Source organism: Neltuma alba, unplaced genomic scaffold, assembly GCF_004799145.2.
Source record: "Neltuma alba isolate B1F8T4 unplaced genomic scaffold, ASM479914v2 tig00007912_pilon, whole genome shotgun sequence".
Lineage (NCBI taxonomy): Eukaryota > Viridiplantae > Streptophyta > Magnoliopsida > Fabales > Fabaceae > Neltuma > Neltuma alba.
The window spans coordinates 17,425-40,468 of record NW_021634900.1 but is presented as its reverse complement, the minus strand read 5'-3'; the positions used below and the strand labels follow the sequence as shown (position 1 = coordinate 40,468).

General features: G+C 31.3%; 1 protein-coding gene across 1 annotated transcript; it reads right to left on the bottom strand.

Moving 5' to 3' along the window:
• Positions 1-7,525: 7,525 nt before the first annotated feature.
• On the bottom strand, positions 7,526-12,701 carry LOC114753406 (serine/threonine/tyrosine-protein kinase HT1-like). The gene is made up of 3 exons (XM_028942095.1): positions 11,991-12,701; positions 10,541-10,996; positions 7,526-7,860 (listed from the first exon to the last, which is right to left on the bottom strand). Exons 1-3 carry the CDS (start codon positions 12,411-12,413, stop codon positions 7,609-7,611), a joined length of 1,131 nt encoding a protein of 376 aa, XP_028797928.1. The 5' UTR covers positions 12,414-12,701; the 3' UTR covers positions 7,526-7,608.
• Between the last annotated feature and the right edge of the window lie 10,343 nt (positions 12,702-23,044).

The window sequence follows — 23,044 nt, the reverse complement described above, 5'->3', positions numbered from 1 at the left end:
GCTCTCTCTTATCTGTGCTTTAAACCTATTGAATTTTTTGTCAGCCAAACAAAGAACTATTGAATTTTCAGTTATATATGTATGTAATTGGGTGTGTGTGTGGTAGATCATACAAAGAAAAATGTTCCTATCATATTTTTTTAAAATGTAAACATAATTAAAATAATAATGTGTAAACACACATTGCAATTCACAAACATATGGATCATTGGACTGCGGATCGATTAGATACATAAAAGAGGGGACAGTTCTCTCAACTCTCGAACCCTAACCCTAAAAAGCCCCATTGACCATATAATATATGGTGCTGTTATCCTTAATCTCTCCCATCATTATTTAATTAATTTATAATTAATTATTATTATTGGGATTCATTATTAGTCACATGTCCCTTGATTCCCGGTGGCTGCTTCAAGCCCTCACAAACCCCAAGTTTACAGTATCAATTAATCAAACAGCTTCCCGCATAGCATGTCTGTTCAAACTTTTTGCTTTCACACAGAGGCTGATTCATCCATTCCCCCCAACAATATTTCACATATCAATCCAGCTACACTTTTATGTTGGGGGTTTGCATGGAAGATTTGTAGTATAGTAAGATTATTTATAGGATGTTTAGGGTACATAATTGATAGCGTCTCTACTGTCTACGCACAACATGAGGCACACCGGGTTATAATCTTCTAGTTCTATTTATAAGTCATTTTCAACATGTTTCACACAGACCAAGAAAAATCTTAAATTTTATTAACTCTCATTTAAAACTTAACAACTTTTTAATTTTATCCATATTTCATATAAACTATCCCTTATGTAAACAAAGTCAACACGATAATAAATGGATGGTAAAATTGTATATCGATACAAAAAATTTCTCTCAATACCCTATAAATAAAACCAAAAAATATCTTCTCTTTTTGCCCTATAAATAGAACTGGAAGAATAAGATTTAAGGTTTGTTTGAAATGATGGTAGAATCTTTTTTTTAAAAATTTCTAATCATAATTTACAAAATATAAAAAAAAATTGTGAGAATTTTATTTATGTTCTCAGAAGTGCTTAGCATAAGCAACTATAAACAAACCTCTACTGACTGAATTATAAAATACTTTCAATGAGCCATTTCCCATAACCTAGATTTTTAATAGCGACTTTTTTTTTTATTGTGTTCTTTTTCATTTTTTATGTGGCTTTTTTAATTGAGCTTTGTGTCATTTTTTATGAATTATTTGTAAATGTATGAGAACTTATCTTGTACATTGTTCGAAAGGGGGGGGGGGAAATCTTGTTATAAAACATTAGAAAAAGGGTCATGCAATAATCTTAAAAGTGAGCAAGAGTTCCACATATGCTGATTTGTTTCAAACAGGATTATCCGATATTGTTTGAGACGAAGTTGATTTTTCTTACGCAGTCTTGAACTTGTGATGGGTACTCCATAATCCATATCTTTGTTTGCACAATTCAACAAAAAAAACAATTGTCTGGGTGATAAAAATTTGGCAATGCCCACATTAATTCTAAGAACTGAAACTTCTTCAAATGGGGCAATTAAATCAAGGGAAAATTACACTCAGGTCCCACAGAGCACAATTAATATCAAAAAGGTCCCTCGAAATCGTGAAATGATTCTGAAGTCCCCAGGGACCTGTGTGCAATTAATTCTAATTGTGAAATTACGTAGTTACCCCTGTTAATTTGAACCTATTTACAACCTCAACAGTGGCTGTTAACAACCCGAGAAGAAGTGGTTAACAATCTCAACAACGCCCCTGGTATTCCACAGAGTGAGTTGTCATGAGCACTGCCGAGGTTGTCAATCACGTCTTCTCGGGTTGTTAACAGCCACTGTTGAGATTGTAAACGAATTGCTGCAATAAAATTAGAACCTATTTACAACATCAACAGTGGCTGTTAACAACCCGAGAAGAGGTGGTTAACAACCTCAACAACGCCCCTGGCATTCCACAGAGTGAGTTGTCATGAGCACTGCCGAGGTTGTCAATCACTACTTATCGGGTTGTTAACAGCTACTGTTGAGATTATAAACGAATTGTTGAAATAAAATTAACAGGGGTAAGTAGGTAATTTCACAATTAGAATTAATTACACACGGGTCCCTGGGGACTTCAGAATCATTTCGCGATTTTGTGGGACCTTTTTGATATTAATTGTGCTCTGTGAGACCTGAGTGTAATTTTCCCTTAAATCAATGGAGATATTTATTTCTTAAAAGCTTGAGCTTTCTCCTCATGAAAGCTATTGGAACTATAAATGGGTGAAAGTTTCGAGAATGATCAGTTTTTCTCATAATAAATCAATAATATAGCAGTGCAGTGGTAATGCAGCGTTTTTCATTCACACACCCACACACATTCATATATATTATTTCTTGATATATAATTATTAATGTTTCTAAACTTATCTGGTGACACCAAATGGCTAAAAAATTAGAAAAAAAATTAACATTTTGGTTTATAACTTTTAATTAATCTATATTATTGAAAAGTATATATGGACTATAGAGAACACATTAATGGGGATAGGAGTGCGTGTATGTGATGTGCGGCCAATGCCTACCACTAGCAGAGTCAAGAAAGACTCACAATACATACACATATGTATAATTTGTGGTTTAGAATCAGTCTAATTTTAGTCAGTTTAATTTTTTGCCTCCGCGTTTGGAATTTGACTAAGTATCACCCTTCAACCCAATAATCATTACTCTGGTTAGTATTACCTTGCTTTTTAGTATAAAAATTAGTTTGATATTCAATTTAGTTCTAAATATAAGATCCGATCCATTTTATTTTTTATATTTATCTATTTTTTAAAAAATAGTCCTTATAGTAGTTAAACATATTAAATGTTTTATTAAAATAGTTATAGTTTATACATATAATTAGTAAGAATATTTTAGAAAATATAATACTTATTTATTATAAATAACTAATTTAACTAGTTTTCGTAATTTATTCAAATTAATCAATTAGCTTTTATATTGAAGATTGAGGGTATTATCGTATAAAATTTTAAGTTTAAAGGTAACTGCCAATAACTAATTTTATTTATAGTAAGGATAAGGAGGAGTAATTTCATTCATTTTCACAAATTTATTAGCTAACTCATATATTTATGGGAACATAACAGTATGTGGGTTCTAATAATATGGGAGAATTTTATTGATGAATAATTCATAAAATTAGTAAAACATATTATTCAATATTAATAAATTATGAATAATTTAATTTATATTTTTAAAAAATCACAACCCTTATATTACCGGGGGTGAAAATAACAAGAGACAAAAATATAGTCTCACGAAACACTTGTGCTGATGTTGTCAGTATCATTGACATTTCATATGCGCCTTCTCTTCTCTTCCCTTCCCTTCTCTCACGCAACCCGTGATAGTCACTCTGCTCCTTATCATACGTCTCTGACTTGGTTCCTCTTTGACCCTTTCATTTCTCTCTCAATAATTTCATCTACATATTTCCGGTTTGTACTGCTTAATATTTAATATAAAACTTAATTAATTAATTTGAAGAGATTAAAAAAAATAATAATAAATTTAAAGTTTTTATATTTATAGTTTCTTACCAAATTAATTTGTTTAGCTTATAAATTGATATATAATCCAATAATACATATACAAATATTTTAGGAAGTGTTTGAATGTAAACCAAACTATGATTTTAAACGTGTTTTTACGATTTTTAAAATAAATATATTGAGGAGTTTATCTCGTTTTGTTAAAAAATACTTTTTAGAAGTGCTTTCAAACACCCCCTTAGAGAGATTATGTAACACAAGTTATAATTAAATTATTTATTTAAATTTTTTAATCTCTTCAAATTAATTGATTGAATCTTATATTAAACAGCTGAGATAGTGTTATATTTTTTTCTCTATATTAGCTTCTTTCATGCGACTGATCCATGACTCTGTCCGAATTCATCCCTTCTTGATTGATACTGAATTACTAGTAGATCATATCCATTATGAATAAGTTGAACACGTACACAAGTTATTAATTAACATGTGTCATAATACAAGTTATTAATCCATGACTATTTCGATTTTGATTTTGAAAATATTATTTAATGACTTGATGGTCTTAGTCAATATTTTCAAATTTCAAATATCCTGACCCTATTTTATTCCCAGAAATTTCGAATTTGAATGGTCAGCAGCCAGCACTTCTATCTAAGCCGTCTGTTTCAAACTCGGGGATGAAACGGTCCTCCTTCTTAATTCATTTGGTCAAATTTTGTTTCCACATAGAAACAGATTTTCCACGAGCTGTCTTATTTGTATGGGACCAAGTCATCTTGTCACCACAGCAAAGTTATTTAGTTCTTTGTCAAACTTTAGGATACTGAAGTTTTGAACTTGACCTTTTGAAAAGGTCGAGTTTTGCATTAGGAGAATTTTTTTATTCTTCAACCCCCCCCCAAAAAAAAAACTAGGGAGGCAACATTTTAATTTTGTGTGTGAGAAAATTTTATTAATCGAAAGGTAAAAATTAAAAATAACGATAATCTCTCGGAGGAATTTGAGGTCTAGTTAGTAGTAGTAGCACAGGCAAGTGACTAAAAAAATACACTAAGGTCCCGTTTGGTATGAAGTATTGAAAATAAGAGACATGGATTAAGATTGCAATTAAAAAAATCATTAGAAAAGCCTTTAGCATAAGTAATTGTCTATTACATAGAATTAGGCAAACCCATAGAAGTCAAGTAGTATTTTTCAATCCTACATATATGGGTTTGTCTAATCCTATATAATAAGCAATCTCTTATGGTAAATACTATTTTCTTAATCTCAACCTAATCCCTATCTTTCATTTTCAATATTTCATACCAAACGATACTTACTTAGGCCTATGACATTATTAAGATGAGGATTAAAGAGTGCATATAGCATAAAGTTGGCATAACAGACAAAAACGTATAATACTTAAATAATATAAAGAAATTAAAAATTAAAAAAATGCTCTGGCTAGTCCCCTCACCCTGCCACATGTCGAGAGTGAAATATGGGTTTATATTTTATAAGGAAGTTGGGGTGAGAAGAGGGTGGTACAATAATATAGTAGGTTGTTGTAGTAGTGAATTAAATATTAATATATTGATGGAGAAAAAGGGGTGGATATACCACTTATGAGTGATGAGAAGTGAAAGAGAGAAAAAGAAAGGGTGGAAGTGGGGTTAGGTAGATATTGGGGTCCTGCATTGTTCACTTTTTGATGAATTCGGAGCTACGATATCTCATGTTTCAATGATGCTGCTCCTCTCGTTCACAAAGCTATCATTTTAATGCACCCTAAAGTTCACGAGACCAATAACACTCCCTTCTCGTTCTCTGTGCCCTCTATGCAAATTATAAAAAGCACCTAAACTATCTCTTTTTATTCAAAAAATAGTCAAAAGTCTCCTGTTTAAAAAATTAATTATGAATAGATACCTAGGCACTCAAATCCTCTAGCAAGTGACAAGTACAACTCTTTTTTTTAACTTTGTGCAAATTTTTTCTGTTTCGTACATAATTAGAGATAAGTTTCATTCCTAAATATAGATTGTATCCGTGTTCTTAAACAAATTTTAAGTACCTTTACACAGTTAATTTTTTAATGAGGAACTTTTGACTAATTTTCAAACAAAAGAAAAATGATTTATTATTCAGATTAAAATGACTTTTAAATTAAATATTCCACACACACACACAGATATATTAAAAAGGATAATTTACCTGAGTTGTTTTTGCATTCTCTTGTATGGGACCCCTAGGGTCTGCTTCCCCATTTTCATGGATAGTCATAGTCTTCCCCATCACCCTCCCAACACAGTTAAGCTGGCTCCTTAATTAATTCAAGACAGAATTAAATAATGCATTCCCCAAAAAGGCTTTTGAAAAATCAACTAACTAAATACTTCAACTTGACAGGCCAACTTGCTTAGATATTTATTATAGAGTACGAAGGTACTACCCTTAATTAAGACGGGAAATAAATCATAGATATCTTAAGAAGACAGGTTCGTGAGTAATACTACACTTCACTAGTGTGTGGTTTTTAAGGATAATTTGTGTGCTTGTGTTAGGTGGGTGAGATGTGGTTGTTGGTGATTCATTCATATTGATGGTTTACTACACTTCCTAGCTACTTTCCCATCTTCTGCTTGTTTGGTGGACACTGTTTTCTGTTAGCCTGCCACCTTCTTCTTACTGTTTGATGCAAACTGGTGGTGTCGGTAAAAATCATCTATTATCCTAAATACAAAAGTTAGATAAAAAATTTATTTTAATTTTAAATATAATATCTAATCTATTTTATTTTTGAAATTTATAATTTTTTTATAATTATTCTTATTAATTACACATAATAAGAGGTTTTCATCGAGTAGCTACAAAGTGCATATTAGAAAGGGTATTTTAAAAATACCAACACATATTTATTAGAAATAAATAGCTTAACTAATATTTTTCATATCTAAAAATTAGTTATATAACTCTTATATTAAAGATAGCAGGGAGTAACTTTCTTCTTGTACAAAATTTTTTTTTTGGCTATTTGCTTTCCCAGTGTTGTTAGCTGACTAGCTTATATAGATTTGGACCCTGTGAAGCTTAAATGACAATAACTTCTCAATATGATTTGTCGGACTTAAGTGATGTCATTCTCGTCGAAATTCATTGAAAGGAAAGAATTTCATCTGTTACAGACTTCCATTAGTTATATTGTGTGTTTAATAAAAGGAATAGTAAATGTGTTGTTGTCTGTTCTGAGCCGAGGCGGGAAACCCAATTGCAGAGACCATGTGAAGGTATGGACTCTGCACACTTTTTATTGTTTTCTTATGGTTGGACCCACGATGTCATCCTTGGCCTTGTTAGCCAAGACATGAGATGATCTTTAGAGTTTATCATTTATCTCCTAGTTCTTCTCACTGTTTTTCTGTTTCGCAATTACATTTTTTGGACTTATCTTGCTTCACTGCTGGATGGTCCTGTGGTCTGAGGGGGGCGAATTTGAGAAAAATGTTCAAATTATTGATGCTCAGTCTTTAAAAAAAATTGTTAACCGTTATCAAGAACAAGGATAGCAAGAAAGACTGTCTTCCTCAATACAATATTTGTAACGAAACTAATGTAGTAACTATCGCCAACAAAAAGCCCATTACTTCGAATACAAATTCACTTTTCTTACACTAAAGTTTCATATAAAAATTAGAGATCACGAGAATTTAGGGTGTTCTTGTTAAACAAATTGCAAACGTGAAAGCAGCCAAACAAACACCCTCTTAATTGATGATCAATATTAAGGAGTAAATTCACTCAATTGAAACCTTGAGGTAAGAAAACTAAACAATATTATTGTAATATCTTTATCAGTCATCATTGGAGCTTGTAATTTTCTGAAGAAGAGTTGAACAGTACAGTTAATAAAGAACATCAAGCCTGTATAGAAAGCCCATGATGGGGGGATAAAGATGAAGGTAATCCACATATATCTGTATATATATGATATGAGCTTAAAAATATGAAAGGTATAACATAAGGTGTGGGGGGCAACGGTAGTACAGCTGGTGGAGAGAGAGTGGGGAATCAGGCATGTACAGGTATAGAGGAGGAAATGATGGAAGCACAACCTTTTAAGCGTTCAATAATGGCATTTCGAGAGACAAGACCCGAATGATGAGTAAGAGGTAGGCCCTCCTTCACACACTCATCGTACTTCTCCAAAGCAGACACAATGTCGCAGAAATCTGGTCTCTTGGAGGGGTTTGCTGACCAGCATCGCTTTATAAGATGTGCTAATGCGGGCTGACAACTTGCTGGTAATGGAGGCCTTTCATTCTGCACAACAACATATACTTCAGTCAATACTCAGTTCATCTCAAAGATTTTGTTACCAGCAAATACTCTACAATTGAACTATCTATCTCAAAATTTTAGCCTATCCTGATATGAATGATGTTTTTATTAACAAGAGTGTGTGTGTGTGTTCCATTAGACTTGTCAGCATATGAGGCACTCGTCTAGAAAAAGAGAGGAAATCCAAGGATTACTTTATCAGATTTGTGCACTCACTATAATAAATTTTAATACTATATTGGGTCAGATAAGAAAGTGATGTTGGAAGTATGGAGGAAACACTTTTAAGGCCCCATGTACTATTGCTTCCAATTTACTGGGATTGGGAGATCCTTACACCCACTTCCGCACTTTTTTTAACATGTTTCCTATTATCAAAAAGCATAACTAGGAGAAAATTAAGAAGCAAAAGTCAGTACATTTCTTGGGGTATCCACTTCATTTTTAAAGTTGATTCATAAAGAGGTATGGTTTAATAATAAAAAAAGTAATTTTATATAACGAAACTTCTTTCAATCCCAAAACACTGATTGGTCAGCAAGCCTATACAGACTGGGCCTGCGTAAATAAAATATGCCTATATGTATTTTGTTGTCAACTAATTTTGTTCTAGCAGCTCATCAGAAAGTAATGTGATGAACTAGTTTCAGCTACAAATGTTGTGTAATTTGCTCCGCGTTTCTTGTTGTTGTTTATATGTTCAAGACGGAAGAACAGACTGTCATTTCATGGAGCAGGCACAGTAAGTGATGACCAATCAAGTCTCTTCAGAGAAAGCTTCTATATGAAAATGCCATGACCAAGTTAATTGCTCTTGTAGCATTTAGAAGATAATTGAAATGTTTAGGAACAAAAATTGAAGTTGAAGCTCCTAGTCATATATTTATGTCTTTAGCTGGTTGTTTAGACGTTCATCTGGGGACGTGTCAGACAGGCAAAGCATTAGGGGGCCGGGGGGGGGGGAGAAGAAGAAACTTCAGATACTCCAGAACACAAAACTGCCAAGCTTTCTGCAGAAGGCTATTTATAGAAACAAAACTGTGAAGGGAGAATATGGACCAGCCTGAAGGACAACGAGTTGACTACACTCAATAAAGTTGGAGTATATACACTTAAAAATGTTGTGCTTCGTGTTTGCCAAGTGTCGAATAGACATAACAATTATGGCAAATGGATATTTCAACTTTGTGTATGTTGCCATAGCTATGTTCTCTATTCATGTCAATGTGCAAACTTTCTACCTCATTGATATAGTAGTTGACTAAGTATGACATTAATAGATGAAGGTGATAATACTGTATACAACTATAGGAACGGTCCTTGCATCTTGATTTCCTTAAATTACATGTTTTAGTTGATTATGTAATTTTAAGAGTCCCTTCTGATTTTTTAACTCCGAAAGTATCTGGTATGGGTGTATAATAAGCTGCAAAATTTAACAAAACCTTTCATACCATTTCAGAACGTATGCTCCCTCAATTCTTAGTTTAACCCAAATCTAATGGCATAAGAAATCTGAAATTCTTTGGCATATTTTTGGAGCTACCTTCCTATAAGAGCCACTGAGTTTGATAGATTTCAACTCTTGCACCTTGCTGACATAAAATCATAAGGTAGTCTAAACAAAGATGACAAATAGACAATATTGCATTGAGAATTCTAGAAGAGAATGAGTCATAGTTTCAAGAGTTCAAAATTTATGGATAGTTTGCAGCCAGTACAAAGACTCGAGATTTGGCAGAGATCCAAAACAATTGAGACTTCAGTAGCAAATATGTTTACTATGCATGCTGATTCCATCCCTGATAACCTCTGGATTTCACCGTTCCTTCTATGTTATAACTATATAGTTAGATCAGGCCCCAAAATAGAACTTTGTGGCATCCAAGCTTCACTCAGTGAACATGAAAATTAAATCTATTACATTCCTTGATTATCCTGTTGATGGAATAAATAAAACACCGGATAATCTACTTCATCCCAGTTTAGCAGCGCAACTTCCCCAAATCAAAAAAAGGCCCAAACAAAGGGTATGAACATTTTTGAAGTGCCTTAGTCTACAAAGATAGATACCTTAAACCAATCATAATGAGACATATAAACAAAGCAGCTTTTTTTTTTTTTTTTGTGGGATTCACTTCTAACTTATTCATATGTCCCTTCGTAATTGGCATGATCTATTTATTTACTAAGATAGATAAACCAAATCAATCGCAAAGAGACACATAAACATGTTGGACACGTTTTTGTTTTCTAACATATTTACATGTCTCTTCATAATTGACATGATTTATTTGTTTATTGACAACTAGATTTATCTGAGAGTGTCTGTTCAAGTATATTTCTCAGTACCCAAGACATAATCTTTGTCCAATCATTCATGTCGGCAATATAGCAACTGGATGCATGCTCTCTGATCAACTTGACCATTATACTAGACAGTTTCTCATTTATTATGGTAAAGGATATAAGTACTTTACTGTTAGGTACGATTATAGGCCAATAATTAAGAGGGCAACTTCCTCAGCCAGGTCAAGCAAACTCAAGAAAGGAAAGATCAAGTTCATTTGTTACATATGCCACCAAATCGCCAAGTAGAGAAGTGATTGAAAAATCTAACATGGTAAATAAGAAGACATAAAATTGGATATAGCTGTCTGACCTTGTCTGCCACAGCAAAGGCAGCTTGCACAGGGGTCATTCCCTGGAAGGGAAGAAGAGAGGTTGTGAGCTCCCAGAGCACAATTCCAAAACTATAAACATCAACTTTTCGAGTGTAAGGTTTTCCCTTAATCATCTCTGGTGCCATCCAACGATACGTTCCCATATTTCCTTTGCTCTCCTGACATCGTGTTTCAAGGCATGATGTGCCAAAATCGGCCACCTTCACCCTCATCTCATCATTGAGAAGCAAGTTATTTGATTTTAAATCTCTGTGAATCACACCTTGTGAATGAAGGTACTCCATCCCCCTAGATATGTCAAGAGCTAGCCTTAGCACTGTTTCTGTAGATAAAGAGTAAGGCTCTTTCTTGTTCAGATACATCCTCAGATTTCCTTGCGACATGTATTCTGTTATGATACAGTACACTGGTGGTTTTTTACAAGCTGCAATAAACTGCAACATTTCAAAAAGTAGAAAATGCATTAGTCATATCCTTGTAACTTTTCAAAAAATATGAATTGACCGCATGCAAATACAAGGCGTCTCTAGTGTATCCAAAAAAGAATGTAGAATACAGGGTTGTGGTTGATGCAAAACTCACAGAGGTAAATTTTAGCCCTACAAGTGTTATGTCCTCAAAAGTGCAAGTAAAGAAAATGAGAGAGAGAGCTGAGAATTTGACAGCAAGTAGGAGTTTGGATGAATGTTCGAGAGATGGTGCATGAATTTCAAAGTCATGTGAGAAGCAACGAATTATTAGTCTTGGACAAATATGCCCAATTCGGAATGCACCAATAGAAATACAAACATGCTCTAGTCTACTGCTCGTTTTTGGTGGGTTTATTTGTGTGTATCCCCCCCCCCCCCGGGGAGCAAGAGCATAATGCATCAGACTCTTCAGCATGATCTTAGAAATTGAAACTGATGCTATCAGCTTATTAACATTTTGTAGTGAGACTTAATTAGTTCATAACATCCTCTACTACTCCCTCTAAACATTGCTCCCACACAAATAAGAAACATAAGCTGTTCCAAAAAGAAAAAAATTCATCAAAGTGGTCAGTAGCAACTAGTCTTTGTAGGTGATAACAAAAATACAACCACATGTTAAACAGTGATTATAGATTAGCCTAGTCCATGTATCTACTATATCTGTTCACACAAGATACAACCAGAAATACCAGATCCAAGTTGATATCAGCGTCACTATGGCACCACAAAATACGTGTTGTCCAAATGTAATTTGAAGTACGGAGGTTGATACAAGACACATGTGATGGACATGTATCAGATATGGCCCATCTCTATTTTAAAAATAAACTGCCTTTCATTACGCACTATGACTTGTTCCATAGCCTCACGTAGAAAACCAAAGATTCATGCAGAAATACAAACAAGTACCGCAGGACAAGAAGAACGAATGAGAAGGCTTCAAGACATTTATTACCTGCACTATGTTAGGATGAAAGAGACGTGAAAGTAAAGCCACTTCAGATTTGAATTGCTTCTCTAGTACGTCTCTTTTGTCCTCGTCCTGTACTGGAACCCTCACCATTTTCACAGCCACGGCTCTCTGCTTGTAAATTCCGCGGTAAATCCGGCTATAAGCACCAGAAGCGAACTTGTTTCCTATGAAGAGCTGCGAAAGATCAGCGTTCCATTCCTCTTGATGATCCTCCTTAGACGCCTCCCATGTTTCCACATTCTCAGAGTCCAATATCATAGACCACGATTCCAGACTATCAAATCTCCTTCTCTCCATTTTCTCCATGTCAGAATCCAGCCTGGTCCTCGTCGAAGAAGACGGCTCGCCAATAGGTTTACTCTTTGACCTTCGCAGGCGAAGCGCGTGGAAGCAGGAACCCGCCATTGAATGAAAAGGACTTCGAAGCTTGAAGAACAAACGAACCCTTGAATGGAACCGAATCAAAGTTGTGTTTAACGCAACGAATTAATGATCAAATATAATTTTCCTTAGGAATGTGTGGATCGATTTCAGGAAGTGCATAAACTGATTTCGAAACATGAGTATGGGTTTTCATGAAAGAATCAAACCGATAATACCCTATTATTGCGAAACAGTTATACTCGGTGTATCAAAATTGCGATGGATCAAAAACCACAGAACATGCAATAGCGACCAGAGGCTCAAACAGAGAGGTGAGGTACTGAGATTTCATTGTTGTGGCTGAGAAAGAAGGGAAGAAGACGAAGTTTTTCACGGTTTTTCTCTTTGCATGAAAGATGAGATAGGAGGATTAGGTCGATTAGGAGCAAAAAGGTGAATGTCAAAGGCAGAAAGTTCAGGAGAGTCTCGTGAACGCTCGGTTCAAAAGTTGAAAGCTCTTGATTATGGAGAGGGAAGGAGAGAGTGAAAGGCAGAGAGAGATGGTTATGGATCGACAGCTTCGGCTTGAGCTTCGTTTCTTGCATCGTCAACAACATCATTATCATCAATGGCATATGGTGGATTGATCTTTGCGCTTGCCTCATTCAGCACCAACTTTGCTCTTTTGATTTCCCATTCTCCTTCTCCCTCAGACTTTGGTATATATCCCAGTCGTTAACCGTCACGCCATACCGTTGGGACCCAGAAACGCCCGATTTCCCGAATCCACGTGGCACCCAAGACCAAACGACCAGCCAAGTGGCAGCACCGCAACTGTCGATCTCAGTGTACTTTTACATTTATTTAAGATAAAAATCATTAAATACCATTCTTTATGAGTACCTTTATAATTTTACTTTCCAAATCAAAATATAAAGAGCATTTAATTTTTTATGATTCCAAAAGTTAGGCTCAAGGAAAAACATTACTTTTCAGTTCTATTTATAAGACATTTTCAGCATATTTCATATAGACTAGAAAAACCTTAAAATATATTTACTCTCCATTAAAATATAACAACTTTTCAATTTTACTCATATTTAATATATACACTTTCAAAAAAGATAACTACCTACACTGTAAAAAATGAAAGACAATTGAAAATTTAATGAAGTAACTTATAAATAGGATCAGAAAAAATTCTTTCTCCGCCCTATAAATAGGATTAGAGGAGTATATCATACTTTGTCACTTTGTGGTCCCCATCATTTATTCAAAATTTAGTTAATCTCATTTTAATTAAGTTGATATTTACAATACTGGTATAGATACGTAGATTGCATTACTAAATACTAATATTAAAAAGCATACAAGTATGCCTGTGGATTAAGTAGCCACCTAACATTATTTTAGTCTTTTAACATTGGGATGAGTTTAGGGTTTTCGGAATAATTTATTGTATCTATTTTCATATTTGGAAAAATTACCCAAAAATCTTATGTACGAAAATTAAATATAAATAAGCCCCTCAAATTTCATTTCATACTAACAGATCCCAATATATTTAATATCTACCAATCATACTTTCATATTTACAAATCGAACTGTGCTATTATCTCTCTCGTCATAAATATAAAATTTGGTCCTAAATATGAGATATGGTTATTAAATTTTTGTAAACTACTAGTATTAAGTGAAATATGAGACCTATTTATGTTTAGGTTTTTTCACTTGCAAGTACCTATGAGTAATTTTCCCAGGAGGAAAAAACAAAAAAAAAACTCTAACGGTGTTTTTATTTTGGTACATGATAACAGGAAGCTGAATATCTCCAATTTTAGCATCCTACTACTCTTTCAGTTCTTAATATAAAACACATTTAACTAATTTGATTATATTAAGAAAGTTAGGTAAGTTAGTTAATTATAAGAAATGCGACATGTTTTTCCTAAAACACCATAATCATATTTCTTAATACCTCATCTCCTTCTTCTACTTGATTATAGTTAAAGGAGTATCCATAAAGGTAATTTAAAGAAAATTGATAAACGTAAAAAATTAGTTTTATATTTAGGACTAAACTAACTTAATAATTAGATACTCCTCCGGTCCTTATTATAAGACCTAATTTGACTTTTTATTTGGTCCTAATTATAAGACCCAATCCATTTTCTCTCTTATATTTATGCATTTTTTTTCAAGATAATCCTTCTAATAATGATAGTTTTAGCCAATATACTTAATTAGCAAGGATATTTTAGAAATAACAACACTTATTTATTATAAATAACCAACTTAACTTACTTCCTTAATCTCCTCAAATAAGTTAATTGGGTCTTATAATTAGGACCGGAGGAGTATTATATTAAGGACCGAAAGAGTATTTTGTAACATGTGCAAGAGGTAGATGCTAGGGGCCCCTTTATTCTGGTGCTTTGTGTGGTCTATTTTTGGGCCTCTCTTTATTCTGGTGCTGCTACTAACAAAAAAAATGACAAATGAAAAGTATTACTTTTGATTTTAAATATAAGAGTTTATTTGATTTTTATTTTAATTCTAACGTGTATAATGCTGTGAGAGCATTTTAACTTGAATCAGACGAAGAACAAATAGTTTGAAAATGAAATTAAAAAGCGATATGGAAACAGCTGTAACAGGAGTTTCAGGCCCAAATAAAAACAGTAATAGGAGCCAATATAATATGGTAGGGAGTACCACCAAAGTTTTCCTAGTTCATATTATGATTGAAAATATAAAAATTAGATAATTAATTTATAAAAATTTAAAAAATAATTATGTTAACTATTTGCAAAATTTTTAATTTTTCTAAAATATTTTTTAATACATGCTGCTATGCTAATAGGAAGAGTTTAAAAAAAATGTTAATATAATATTTGGTATGCAAAATTTGTCTTTATTTTACTTTCAATTCTTATAGTTTCAGATCATTTGTTTTTAGTCTCTAAGTTTTTCTATATAAAATGTTATTTTAATAAGAATAAGGACTATTTTGTCTCTTGAGAAATTAGACTTATGATTTGAAACTGTAAATATCAAAACAAAATAAAGGCAAATTATGAGAACCAATTATTGTGTTAACTTAACAAATTATAAATTTATAAGACAAAATAAATTAATATCTTATATTTAAAATAAAAACAAATTGCTTTATCAGCCCTTATGTTAGGGACCCGTGTTTGTTGATTTAACTAGTTCTTAGATTTATTTAAGAGTTAATATAATTCTTAGTCCTTTCAATTTTTTTTTGTTTTAATTTGTTAAGTTTTAAATTATAGGTTTTGTTTTTTTAAGTTTCATTTCATTTAAAATATTAGTCATTATAATCCAATAAAAATTTGAACTATTTTTCCTTTTGAGGAATAAAAACTTATAATTTGAAACTTAAGGGATCAAACTAAAATAAAAATAAATTTAAAAGACTAAAGATTATATTAACTTTTTATCTAATCAAAACTACTCCTCCGGTCCTAATTATAAGACCCAATTGACTTATTTGAGGAGATTAAGGAAGTAAGTTAAGTTGGTTATTTATAATAAATAAGTGTTGTCATTCCTAAAATATCCTTGCTAATTAAGTATATTGCTAAAACTATCATTATTAGAAGGATTATCTTGGAAAAAAATGCATAAATATAAGAGATAAAATGGATTGGAGTCTTATAATTAGGACCAAATAAAAAGTTAAATTGGATCTTATAATAAGGACCGGAGGAGTATGTTTTAATGACTCCTCCCATGAAAAAGGATAGACACATGCTAATTGAGATCCACGACGCTTAATTCTTCGTCCAGTGTTTGACGCGCAACGTTATTTTGGCCTAAGGCTGAGAGGTAAAATATTGCTACCTCTATTTTAGAAATTAAATTTGGCTCCAGATATAAAATTTTAATTAATTTTATTTTTTTAAAAAGTAATCTCTATAATAGCTGTATTTTAATACACTTGATTAACAAGAATGCTTTAAAAAATATAATACTTATTTATTATAAATAATAACTAATTTAATTAATTTTTTAATATTTATAAATTAGTTATTTAGTTTGAGATGGGCACAGTACATGCTAAACATGATAGATATAGCTGGCCCTAGTGTTTTTGGAAACCCGTTAAAATTGGTTAAAATTGTCACCTTGCTGTCTTTATTCACCCGTTCATGTTAATGTATTTATTAAGAATGTGACTTGTATACTCCTTCCGTCTCTTATTATAAAATTTAATTTTTTAAATGGATCTGTTTTTTTATAAGATCTTTTTTGAGTTTATTTGAACATTTAATGTATTATTACTTGTTTTACTCCTAATTTAATATATTTAATATATTCTTTTTTTTTTTCTCACCATTACTTTCTCACATTTACCCATTTATATATAAGGGTATATTTGACAAAAAAATTGTATTTGTTACATATCAATTGCTTTTAACTAATTTTAACTGTTTTCTTAAACCGTAAAATTTAGTTAAAAAAATCTTATAATAAGAGACAAGAAGAGTATTTCATGAGGGTATAAATTTGAATTCTTTTTTTTTTTGGTCAAAAAATTATTTGTTAATGTAAGAAAGAATCTTGCTGATAAGTAATTTACCTGTACTCCTATATCCAGAACACTACTCAAGTCATTGTTTGTTGTAAGGGAAACAGAGAAGAGGGGAGGAGAAGAAAAATTTTAATAAATTTTATTTTAAAAAATTAGAAGTGGGATTTTAAAATTTTAATTAAAGAAAAAAATAATACAAAAGAGTAATAAAAATAATTTAAAATTTTTAATTCCACTTTTTTAATTGTTTAGACTGAGTTCATTAAAAATTTTCTTTTATTTTTTATTTTTTTCATTTTCCTCATAACAAGCGGACCTTAAATGATAATACTCTTCTGATCCTAAATATAAGACTCTTATACTAGAATATAGAGGTCTCATATATTAGGACCGATGAAGTACTTGTTATGGCCCTATTTAACCCCTAGATCCGTGTTCATGTGAAATTTCCCCCAAAAAAGTTGGATGTCTGTTTAAAGTATCATCAAACAAATATAAAGAAAATAAATCAAAACCCAGTTTCATTTTGTTTTGTTCTAAATAAATTGTATTTCTCTCACTTAAAGTATCATCATTGAATGTCATAAATACTTGCAAATGCATACTACCCTCCGCTTCTTAATATAAGACCTCGTTTGATTTTTATTTTGCTTCTAAATATAAAACCTCAATCCATTTTGTCTCTAATATTTGTATATTTTTTCCAATATCGTTCTTTTAATAATAATAGTTTTAGCCAACACACTTGATTAGTAAGGATATTTTAGAAAAGACAATACTTATTTATTACAAATAACTAATTTAACTTATTTTTTTAATTTTCTCAAATTAGTCAACTGGCTCTTATACTTATGACCGGAGGTAGTATTAAATGAGAATCAAAATTAAACACTTTGATTTTGACCAAATCATTAAAAAATAACTGTAACTAAAATGCAAATTCCATTGTTTTTGTGTAATATTATGGCAAAAAATATACTCATCTAATCCTATTTTTAAACTACTTCTAACATATTTCACATAAATCGAGAAAAACTTTAAACTTTATTAACTCTCATGTAAAATTCAATAACTTTTGACTTTATTTATATTTAATATACATTATATCTTATATAAACAAAATCAATAAAATAATAAATAAAAGATAAAATTGTACATTCATATAAAAATTTTTTCTCATTAACCTATAAATAAAAATAAAAAATATCTTCTCTCTATTCTATAAATAAGACTAGATGTGTACTTTATATATAGTTTGGGGCAAACAGCTTTATTATTTATAGTTGACAAGCAACGCAACTAATGGACACCATGTTTTTCGCCTTGACATATATATATTTATTGGAAGTAATCCATTCGAAGTGTTGTTATGTATTAAATGTGAATGTCTCTTCGAGTAAGATGTGAATATTGACACATTATATTATGAGAGTCTAATGTCTTCTGATAGATCCAATCCTCCATTGGTCGTAAACTTTGTTACTTATACATCAACCATTTTCTTGGGTTAAAGTGTAAATTTGATCAAAAGTTTTTACTTAATAGCATTAGGTACTTGAAATTTTGTTAAAAGCAAATTTGTCCAAAAAATTTAAAATCGTAGTAATATCGTCTTCTGCCGTTAAAAATATTAACCACCAATTATTATAAAAAAAAAATATTAACCACCAATATTATTATTCTAACAATTAATGTTAGTTTTTTAATAATAATAAGAATATTGTTATGATTTTAAATTTTTTGTGCAAATGTGCACAAAAATAATTCCGAGTACTCACCATTTTTGAGTGAAAACTTCCTAAATAAATTTACATTTAAGCTCTTCTTACCCGTGTGTAAGAATCAAGGTTTTTAAAAGCATTGTGAGTTAAAATCCCACTGTCGATGTAAGAACTTTATTGATGAATGATTTGTAAGTACCTTTATAATTATTTTTTAAGCCTGAAAGTATGTCTCGACCTTAGTAAGCTCTTGAGATCCAATTCACCTAAATTTTTTATAACCAAAAAATACCTGCATAAATACATATAAATAGGGAAACTCTTAAACATTTTTTTTGGTAGAAGGCATAAGATTATAAGCTTTAAAAATATGTGTTGCAAAAAATATTTTCAAAATATGTATGGAAGTACGTTTATTTAAATTTTAAATTGAACTAAAATATTTGACTTAAAATCGATTAAAATTCAGATTTTTTTTGACACATTTTAGGCATTGGGAAGTACGGGTCCCATCTATTCTTGTATGGAACTGGAATGTGAATGTGATTGTCTATCTCCTCCAGAAATTCTTGCCACTTCTTTCCACTGAAATTTGGACGCAGGAATCTTTTTAGTTGGCCTCAATTAAAATTAACCCTCCAATTTAATTTTTAAAAGACAAACTTAAAAAGCAGAAAAAATTACTCCTTTTTTTTTTGTTCACACCATCACTAGTGTGTGTGAATTTCTGTATAGGATTTAGGTAAATGAATGACACTGTTCATAACTTATGAATCTTTTTAAACATGTTAGAGTTTATATAATATACAAATAAATTATGATCTGTTGGCAAAAGAAAGTAAATTGTGATCTAACAATCCTTTTAAAATCATTATTTTTTTCTCTCTTACAATTTTTTAAAAAAGTTACTACTGAAATGTATAAAACTGAAACACAAAGTTTCCCGACTGAGTTCTCATTCGTGAGAAGCATTTTAACAAGCAAGACGGTTTTTTTTTCTCTTTCCCTTTCCGCACTTGGGTGCCACTCACATCCCCCCACCCCAAAAAAAAAAAACGTTGGTGTTGAGGGCAAAAAAGGACAAGAACTTCGATATAAATTTGAATTATCAGATAAAAATATACTCTTCCGGTTATTAATATAAAACCCAATTATTAAATTGGTTTTAGTCTTAAATATAAAACTCATTTATTATATTTATTAATTTTCTCTAAATTACTCATATAGATACTCCTTCAACCATAATTAAGTAGAAGGGGTATTAAGAAAGATGACTATGGTGTTTTAAGAAAAATATGTCACTTTTTTATAATTAACTAACTTACCTAATTTTTTAATCTAATCAAATTAGTTAAATACGTTTTATATTAATAACTAAAAGAGTATTTATCAGATATACTTAATTTTCAAATCGATGGGGACGGGGGGCACCGGAAGCAGTGGAACCACATCATCAACCTTCATCGTTTGGGAGTGAGAGCAATTATGGAAGCCAGAAAGACCAACAAGCAGTGGAAGAGGATCTAATAAATAATAGGTAGGACCCATTTAATAATTTATTAAATAATCAAAATTGAAATATATTTGTCTTTAAATAAAATCTTACATTTCTGCTGTCCTTTTTCCATGTGACACCTGGTCTAAAGCAAATTAACAAAATTTGTCTTTTAGCCTATTATATATAAATTAATATATTTTCGATAAAATTTACGGGTGATGCCTAATTGATGTAACTGAACCGACAAGAAAATGTTTAAATATCAATTTTTTTTTTAGTAAAAACTGAATACCATTCATTCAATAATTTCCATCCATCTCAGTTACACGGAGATGGAACGTGATCAAATATGTAATAATTTTCTTTACAAATGAAGACGTCAGCATAGAGTTATCAGTTCTAGGCATATAATTTAAAACGATCATCCAATATCTTCTGTTTCGTGCATATATAAAATCAAGGAAAAATTTCAGAAAAGGTCCCTCGAATATATGAAATCCCAGATTGAATCCTGAAATTTCCAAAATGACAGAAAGGATTAGTGATCCAATCTGTCATTTGACAAATTAAGAAGAATTGACAATTTTGCCCTCATTTGTATTCATTCACTACAATGATTTAAGAAATTACTATAAGGGTTTAAGCATTACCTAAATTCATATAGTGAATAACTACTCGTTTTTTCATATTCAGGTGTCTTGTTATTAACTACAACTAATTTTGTAATCACTAGAACAATGTAAATATTACCTAGATTCGTGTAGAGAATAACTACTCACTTTTTCATAGTCAGGCACCTTATTATTAACTACAACTAATCTTGTAATTATTAACTATAACTAATCTTGTAATCACTAGAACATTGTAAGCGTTACCTAGATTTGTGTAGAGAATAACTACTTACTTAGTCAGGGGTAAAATTGTCAATTGGTCTTAATTTCACAAATGACAGATTGGTTCACTGACCCTTTCTGTCATTTTAAAAATTTCAGGACCCAATCTGGGATTTCATATATTCGAGGGACCTTTTCTGGAATTTTCTCTAAAATCAATTGCTTGTTTTACTTATCTTTGAATATATACGAGCACAAGTTCCTCATAAAATAATAAGTTTTTTTTAATTATACTACATTTACAAAATAACATTCACCCATGTCCTTCTTTATCTATATAGATACACATTTATTTAAAAATTACAACAAAATGTATCACACGTAAACAATAAATGGCGCACCTCATTTCTCATACGTAAGGCTAAATTAGGTATATACAATTGGAGAAATGATATTCTAGTAATGGTGTGTTTGCTTTAAAAAGGAACATGTGAACTGAATAAAAATCAATTTGCTTGGCATCTTTGGTGGGTGCAGGTTAACAGAATGACAAGCAGAAAAAGAATGGTAACTCCTAAAAGCTACTTTTAAAAAACTAAACTAATTAACTAATACGAGTAGATTAAATAAATATAGGTGTTGTTTTTTTTTAAAATATCTTTAATAATCAAGTTTATTAGTTAGAACTATTATTATTAGAAGGACCATTTTAAAAAATGAAAGGCAAAGTAAATTAAAATTTTATATTTAGAATCAAAATAAAAGTCAAACAAGATCTTCTATTAAGGAGCGGTAATTTAAACATCCTCTTAATTTTGAGGGAGCTCATGCAATCCGGCATTTGACGTTAATACATGTAGTAAAAAGCGTGCCTAAAATTTGAAGCTAAATTCCTTCTATTACAATGCAAAGTTCATCTCATTAAAAAATTCAACAATATTCTCTAAAATAAAATGAAATCATGTGCAAGGCTTTTTTTTTTTGGGGGCCAAAAAATCATGAGCAAGCTGAAATCTTAGAATTTGCGCAAATACACGTAATTAATTAATTTAACTGCCAATAAATTGGACAAATATTTACTGAAAGGGTAAAAACTAAAAAGGCAGAGTGAGTCAGGGAAAATAAATAAACAAATAAAAAAGCATGCGCCATGCGGCGGGAGAATATGGGCGTGGATCCTATGCCCGTGAAAAAGGAGAAGAGAGATGTTGCCGACAATAACATTCATTGGATTAATCTTAGCCGCTTAGAATTCGACACGTGTTAAAAGGTTCAGCTTTGCGCGGGAAAAAGCGGAGATAACCAGGAAGAGGCATTATTGGAGGACACGTGCACATTATATTGTTAACAAAGAGAACAAAAAACGTTGGCAGTGACATGGATTTTGTTTCGTGGCATTGCTCAGTGAAAATTGTAAACGACCAAAGCACTCGCTGGATTTGTTTGTGGGGAAAAATGTTGGTTTTGAGGACCCATTTCCCTTCTGGTTTTTCCTTCTCATCTTATATTAGAAAAAAAGGTTGTTTTTTTTTTGTTATCTTTTTCTCTGTTTTCTTTCCTTCTATTCTTTTTATCCAAACAGGAGGTCAAATGTCTAAACCAACAATTTTTTTTTTTTGAGCTAAAAGAGTAAAGACTAATGACATGAATTCGGGAGTGTTTGGATAAGCATATAGAAGTACTTTTAGAAAGTACTTTTCAGTAAATTAAGATAAATTTTTTAACATATTTATTTCGTATATAATAAGATTACTTTTAAAATTATAATTTTGTTTCCATCTAAACACTTTCAAAATTATAAACGGGATTGAACTCTTGATTTTTAACACATAAAAAGAATTTTTATGTTGTCAGGCTAGCAGATGATTAATTAAACTAAAAGGGTGTTTGAGTAGAAACAAAATCATACTTTTAAAAGTATTTTTACAGTAAATGAAATAAATATGTTAGAAAAAAATAATTATTCCTCTTTTTTGTTCTCTCTCTCTATCTTCTTTCCTCTTATTCTTTTTATCCAAACAAGGAGTAAAATGTCTAAACCAACAACTATTTTTTTGAGAAAG

Coding starts and splice junctions, on each gene's coding strand:
- LOC114753406 (XM_028942095.1), bottom strand. CDS start 12,413: ATGGCGGGTTCCTGCTTCCACGCGCTTCGCCTGCGAAGGTCAAAGAGT. Junction 10,997..11,990: donor TTCATCCTAACATAGTGCAG/GTAATAAATGTC, acceptor GAAATGTTGCAG/TTTATTGCAGCTTGTAAAAA. Junction 7,861..10,540: donor CCTTTGCTGTGGCAGACAAG/GTCAGACAGCTA, acceptor GTTGTTGTGCAG/AATGAAAGGCCTCCATTACC.